This window comes from Muscardinus avellanarius, assembly GCF_963383645.1.
Source record: "Muscardinus avellanarius genome assembly, chromosome: 13".
NCBI lineage: Eukaryota > Metazoa > Chordata > Mammalia > Rodentia > Gliridae > Muscardinus > Muscardinus avellanarius.
Window position 1 is genome coordinate 14928248 of NC_137799.1, and position 7608 is coordinate 14935855.

At 38.0% G+C, this 7608-nt stretch overlaps 1 protein-coding gene across 1 annotated transcript in view; it reads right to left on the reverse strand.

The window, feature by feature from the left end:
* Positions 1–6563, reverse strand: part of CNTRL (centriolin) — a gene marked incomplete at both ends in the record, with an annotated part of 81165 nt that extends 74602 nt beyond the window's left edge. The window contains 2 exons of the mRNA XM_080708902.1: positions 4381–4511; positions 6344–6563. Of these exons, the coding sequence (XP_080565028.1) occupies positions 4381–4511; positions 6344–6563 (351 nt within the window). The remainder of the gene's footprint in view (positions 1–4380; positions 4512–6343) is intronic.
* Between the last annotated feature and the right edge of the window lie 1045 nt (positions 6564–7608).

Here is a 7608-nt window from a genome sequence, read left to right on the forward strand (position 1 = left end):
AATTCTCCTTCTGATTCCCTCTTTCAACTTCTCTAAACCTCTTCCTTTTCTTCTTTTTTTTCCTTTCTTCTAAGAGATAGCTTTCTTAAAAAAAAAAAAAAAAACCCTAGGTACGAGCCTGGCATAGTGGTGCATGGGGGAGGCTGAGGCAGGAGAACTGAAGGTTCGATGTCAGCCTCAGTAACTTAATGAGGCTGTCTGCAACTTACTTAGACTCTATTCCAAAATAAAAAAATCAAACAGGACTGGAGGCAGCATGGAGGTAGCATGCCCCTGGGTTCCATTCCCAGTACCCCCACACACACCCCTAGGTACTCTCACTCTCCTCCCAATGCCTTTGCATGTTCAACAGATAGGTATTATGCACTTACTGCCTACATGGTGTGGCAGCAGGCAATTGGACTACAGCAGTGAACTAGACAATTTCTGTACTATACAGAGCCTGTATCTGGTTGCTCACATACTTTACAGAACAAATTATCTTAGACTAACCTGGTTTCCCTACCTATCTCCCTTATTTGCCACCAGTGTTCTCAGAAGAGTTGTCTATTTTAGCTCATTCTGCCTTCCATTTACCTCTATTGTATTGGTAATATAGCACATCAACAAATTCAAATGTTCTAAGATAACCATTCATTCATTTATTCCACAAATACTTATCTAACATGGATTATGTGCCAGGAGCTGTTCACAGTACAGGAAATATAGTGGCAAATAAGGAAAACAAGAGAACTGTTTTCATGTTCAGAGACAGACAATAAACAAGTAGACAAGCAAGATTTTCAGACAGTAAACAGTACTAACGAGAAGGTAAAGACACCACCTTGTGATGAGTGCGAGGCACACAAGAGCAGATTCTGTCTGCTGTGTGCAATGCTAGAGCACTGCTGCCTGGTATGCTGTGGGCGCTAAATAAATACCTGTTGATTGGATAAGAAGAGGGCGACTAATTACGACTGGCTGATAAGAGAAGACTCCGAGAGAAAATATACTGAGATGAGACCGTACTAACAAGAGGCCTGTTGTGTGAACATCTGGGACAGAGAATATCAGTCGGGGGAGGGGGACATAAAAACTGCAGAGGCACTAAAAGAATGAACTTGGTGGGTTTGTGAAACAAAGGAAAGACCTGGACAGTTTTCAGTTTATTTTACTTCAATGATGCTTTCATTATCCCTTTCTGACTCAAGGGCCCCTCACTTGGCCTCTTCTCATCTGTTTTTGGTTTCTGCTCTCACCCAGGCATCTTCTAGAGATCTCCCTATTTCTCCTCTTAATCCTAGGCAGTCTTCATACTGTACCTTAAATTCCCAGAAATTAGAAACCACACGATTTACATTTGTATCTACCACACAATTTTACATAATGCCTGGTATAACAACATGGTAACTATTAATTTTTTTTTCTTTGCAGAACTGGGGATTAAACCCAGGGGCATTTTACCTCCAAGCTATACTCCCAGCCCTGTTTTTTATTCTTTATTTTGAAACAGGGTCTCACTAAGTAGCTGAGGCTGGCTATGAACCCAGATTCTATTGTCTCAGCCTCCCAAGAACTGGGATTACAAGTGTGTGCCACCATGCCCAGCTAGTAACTATCCCACTTTCACAACTTTTAAGGTCCAGAAAGTTTTCTTTTTAATTATACAAGATCTGAAAACAGTCTAGAAATCTTTCAAACAAAACATAAAAAGTTCCCTTCATCAAGCCTCCATGTACATTTCCCTATTTAGTTTCAAATTAGCTCAAGATCTTGAAACTTCCCTGAGTCATGCTTAAAGTTAACTATCGCTAAGGACCTGGCATGTATATATTCACACCTTTTGATTAATTTCTATCTGAATATACTCACATGGAAAAAAATTAAAAATCGTTTGAGACTATACTAAATAAAATGCTTTAGAATTTGTTTTCTTCAATGAAACTATTCTGAACATTTTCCTGTGTTACCACATAAAGCTCTAAATCTCGTGGTGTGTGTGTGTGTGTGTGTGTGTGTGTGTGTGTGTGTGTGTGTGTGACATTGGGGATTGAATTCAGGGGCATTCTACCTCCAAGCTACACCCCTAGCCCTATTTTATTTTTATTTTGAAACAGGGCTTTGCTAGGTTGATGAGAATCTCACTACTTGCTAAGGCTGTTCTTGAACCTGTGATCCTCCTGTGTCAGCCTCCTAAGTACTGGGATTACAGGCATGCACCACCACACCATGCTTCTAAATCACTTAAAAAAAAATGTTGTAAGAGCTGGGCATGGCGATACATATCAATAATCTCACTAATTGGGGCTCTGTGACAGGAGGATTGCCAAGTTTAAGGCCAACCACAGCAACTTGATGAGACTTTGTTTCAAAATAAGAAATAAGGCTGAGGGTATAGCTCAGAGGTAGAACATCCTCATTTCAACCCCTAGTCTCACACACACATACAAAAAATGGTCATAGGATTTCATGGTATATTATACAATAATTTACTTAGACAATCCTCTATTAACATCTAGGTATTCCTAAATTTCCAATTTAAATAATGTTTAGTAAACATTACTATATTGACACGGTTGTATAAGTGCACAAATAATATCAACAGAATAAATATAAAAAAGTAGAACTGCTGAATTAAAGAGATAAATTTAATTAATAGATCTATGAGTACCTCTGAAATTTTGAGAAATTACCAATCATGCAATAACAATCTCTATCAAACAAGGAAACCTAAGGAATACCCACTCCCCCTACCTTTTTGAACACTGAAATAATGTTTTCAAGTCTTATCTATTAGCTATACAAGATGAAAATTTATCAAACTATTGCCTCATTTCACATCGTTGACATGAATGAATTTCATCCACTTTTATGTTAATATAATGTCAATCAAGATGACAGTGATATACATGCACACAGCACTTCATGCCCAACTGCCTCCCCATCTCCCCCCTTCCTTGTACAGAGTACTAAGACTGACATTGGTGTTTTCACACATGTACACATAGCCAATGTAGTAGTTCCATTAATGAGCCTCACTCTTCCCCCTCCCCTTCCCTTAGACCACCTCCCTGGCTCCACTGAGCTTTCTCTCCACTATCTGGAGTCCCTCTGGTATCCCCGTTGCTCCTGAACTTCTTATGAGAAAACACAGATGACCCTTCACTTTCTCTGACTGGCTAATCTCACCTAACATAATGTTCTCCAAGGTCCTTCCTTCCATTTTCGTACAAATGATATAAACACAACTTTTAAATCTTTATATAAGCTCCGTCTATCAATATTTTCCTTTGTGGTATTAGGGTGTTTGTTAAGGAGGGTCTTCCCCACTCTATGATTTTTTTTTTTTTTGGTGGTACTGGGGGTGGTACCCAGAGGCTATCTCCCAGCTATACTCCCAGACCTATTTTATATTTTATTTGGAAATAGGGTCTCACTAAGTTGCTGAGAGCCTCCTCACTCAGTAGCTGAGGCTGGCTTCGAACCTGTGTGATCCTCCAGTCTCAGGCTCCCAAGCGCGGGGATTACAAGCGTGCGCCACCACGCCCGGCTTACTCTAAGATTTTAAAATATGCTCCCATATTCTTTCCTAATACTTATATAGTACTTTTGTTGCTATGGGTTTTCTTGTTCTGTTTTGTTTTCTTTTAGTTCTTTAACCTTTAACTTTTTTGTGAATAACATGTGGTGGAATCTAAGTTATTTTTTTCTAGTTAAGAAATTAAGTTGCTTATTACAGTGTGTTCATGTTATATAATAATGCGTTATAGTAAACACTCCAGAAAAAGAATTTTTTTTCTCAAAAAGGCCAGATAGTCTCTGTGTTAACTACTAAACTTCTCTATTTAGTGCAAAAACAGTCATAAACAATATGAAAACAAATTAGTAAGGCTGTGCTTCAATAAAACTTTATCTGGCCTGTAAGCTATTGTTTGCCATTACTAACTCTAGAGAGTCAATAATGTAGAGAATATTGAGTAATATGTATTTATGAATTTGGAGACATCATAGTTCTAATGTAGAACTTTCAATGAAAACAAGTATCTGCTACAAATTAGGTGACATTGAGGATGACATACAAAACTTTTTATTTTGGAAGGGCAGTTTTTTTGTTTGGGTTTTTGTTTTTGGTAGTACTGGGAATGGAACCCAGGGACTTTTCTACCTCAGAGCTATACTCCCAGACCTATTTTATACTTTATTTAGAAACAGAATCTCACTAAGTTGCTGAGAGCCTCACTAAGTAGCTGAGGCTGGCTTCGAACCTGTACGATCCTCCTGTCTCAGCCTCCCAAGCGCTGGGATTACAAGCATGTGCCACCATACCCAGGTGGAGGGGCAGTTTTAAAGCAAAATAAAATTATAATCAAGGTCCACACTCAGAAACTGTTGGTAACCTACCCTAAATTTCTTGCCACCATCTTTAGAAAGTGAAAGGTTCAGAGATTTTACCAAAGCCAAATTGTCTTGCTTTGTGAGTTTTTTAATGAGGGCCTCTGTAATATATCGAACTCCTACACATGAACCAGCTCCTGAAATTACAGAAACAGATCATTATCAGTAGAGGGAAACATGAATATTTAAAAAAACAAAACATTTTGACGATGTATAAGGAAAAGAATTTTAAGGCATGCAAGTGTTAAAAATTTTTTTAAAAAAGGGCTGGTTAGTTCTGATTACAATACCCAAATAATAATTTAACTTAAAACATTTCAAAATAATAATACTGAGGATGACAGAAACACTCTACAAATACCAGCTGTGTGCCAAGCTTTATGCTAAATGATTTATATTCAAAAACTTTAATTTGTAGAATAAGCCTTTGATATACAAATTATTAATATTCTAAATTATTAAAAATTACTTGCTCAAGATCTTGAAATAAGGTACAACTCCAGGATTTAAAAAGGCTGATGAATCCAAAACTTAATTCTTTCAACCATATGCAGCACTGAAATTTGTTTCTATGCAATATTTCCAGGTGGTTTTTAAAAATAAACTCACACCATTTATTTTTTCTAAAATGCCAATCTAAAATTCATAAGCACTAAAATTCTTAAATTGATACTGAGAAACTTTAAATTGATAATGAGAAACAGAAGATCTGTTGATCTTTTAAAGAAAGAATATCACAACATACTTTCTAGAGATAGACTAATAACTTCATGAATAACAGCTCATCTTATTTTATGACCTTCTGGGATACTGCTGTCAACAATTAGTAAAGCCATATTCCCTTTTTTTAAATTTTTTTATATTTTTTTATTTTTTGCAGGTCTGGGGATGGAACCCAGAGGCATTTGACCTCCGAGCTACACCCCCTGCCCCATTTTTTTTTTTCTTTATTTTGAAACAGGGTCTCACTGAGTTGCAGAGGGCCTCACTAAGTAGCTGAGGCTGTCCGTGAACCGCGATCTTCAGGTCTCAGCCTCCCAAATGCTGGGATTACAAGCGTGTGCCACCACGCCTGGCCATATTACCTTTTATAAAAGCAGTCACAAAAAGAAAATATTCTCTTGGCTCTTACATTATGAGTCAGAAAAAATTAATCCTGGGTTTAGATCCAGACTGCAGGTCAAAGTTTCCTATGATTATTCATCAGTTAATATTAAATTTATTTTGATTCAGAATAAGACGATTTTTTCCTTTAACTTGGTTTGTTGTAGGAATAAAAATGACTAATATTCTAGAATACCAATCAAATTTAAAATAACCATGAATCAACTGGCAACAAAGATAAAAGTCCAATATAAACTCACTGCTGATAGAATTTATTATTAAAAAATAATCAGATATCCAGGTCAATAGAGTTTGATGGCTATGATTTCATAACCTAAAAAAGAATAAAGCAGTTTTGAAATGACTCCCAGACTAAAAGAATGCTTTTGAGAAAAAAGTAAAAAAATTGGTGGAACATATACATGTCCCAAATGAGGAAATCAGTCCACTCAAAGATACGCAGTTTGGAAATAAGCAGAATGGAATGGATCAAGTGTGGATAATACTTTTATCCCAAATTTTTATCCTGAAGGCACTCCATTCTGAAGTGAGTAAGTATGCCTTTTAACCAAGGATGATGGCAAATTTAGGCTACAAGTGTTAAGTGTTAGCTCAAAGCTTTAAGCTTCCACAGGAAACCAAGCTTCCTCTTTTTGGAAACTTCCTCCCCCAATTTTATCAGACATCTTCACCCTCACCCAGAAGCCTCAGTCCTCGCACTGTCCTTACACAATTTCTGTCAAGAAAACAATAGTTCAGGTTAGTACCAGGAGGGGTTTTACATTTGGACCAAAAATAAAAGCTCAATATTTCCACCTCTGCTTATGGGTGTGGTCAGAAACATTTTTAGGTTAAAAAGAGATACCTTTATGGTCTTGGCCGTCCAAAAGCACATTATTTTCACCTGTAAACTCAACTTGCTCATACCACTGTCCTCTAGAATGAAAAGGCGGAGTCTCGGATACAATTAAAGGTGAAAGCGACCTAGATCTCATACTGGACATGAGAGACGATGAACTAGCAGAGTGGCATGATGGTGGTATCTTTGCTTTGGAGAATTTCTTTTGTTGAGAACCTTTCTTCATTGCAAGAATAAAGGCAAGTGGCCATCAAAACCTGTAAGAATTTTCAGAATATTTAACAAGGTCCATTTTTCTACATTTATCAAGACTATATTTCTAAGAGTTTCAAAACTACAATACTGAAAGAGGCTACAGATGGTAGGATCCATGTTATTCTGACATGACAGATACTTCACCTTGCCTCATGGAAGAGAGACCTCCAGAGGGTCTCCTATTGACACGTGCTCTAGTCAGAAGTGTTACTGTCATTTCTACTCTTGGTTTATTGGACTGGAATATCCACAAGGCCACTTCCAGATATATAAGGGATCCCAGGATGTAGGAATCTGGATATATTTAGCAAATAGCATCTTAAGACTAATAAGGACTTGCTCCTTCCTGAACAGTTCCTATGGATTCTAGGATACCACACTCTCCTTGTGTCCTCTACCTCTCTGGCTATTCCATGGCCTCCTTTGCTGTTTCATGTTCCCCTATGTAGCCTAATTTAAATGTCAGTGTGCCTCAACGTTTCCTTCTAGTCTCCCTTCAATCTCATCTCGGACACTCTAATGTACACCCATGGCTCCCAATGCCACTTCTATATTGATATTTATATATTCCACCAGACTGTTCTCTGAGCCCCAGAATCCTCAATTATCTACTTGACATCTCATTGGCTTCCTACACTCAGTCCAACTGATCATTTACCCATCCCTCCTCCCTAGCCAGTGAACAGTGCTCACTGAAACAAGGCAGGATCCTGGGAGTCGTTCTTGACACCTCCCTCTTCCCACTCAATCACTACATCCTATTAATTCTAACTCCTACTATATAACAGCTTCTAACTAATCTGCTTCAAGCGCCCTTGCCTTCATCCTCCATCACTACACTGCCGTCAGAAAGCCACAGTGACCTACTTAAAAAGGAAATCTAACAATCTGTAATGAGATCTACAAGGCCACCCATGATCTTGCCCAGTCTCTCTAGACTTGCCTCTGTCATTCATTCTGCGTACTGTGGGTCCCAGCCACACTGGCTTCTGCACATAATTCCTCCAGCCTCAAAT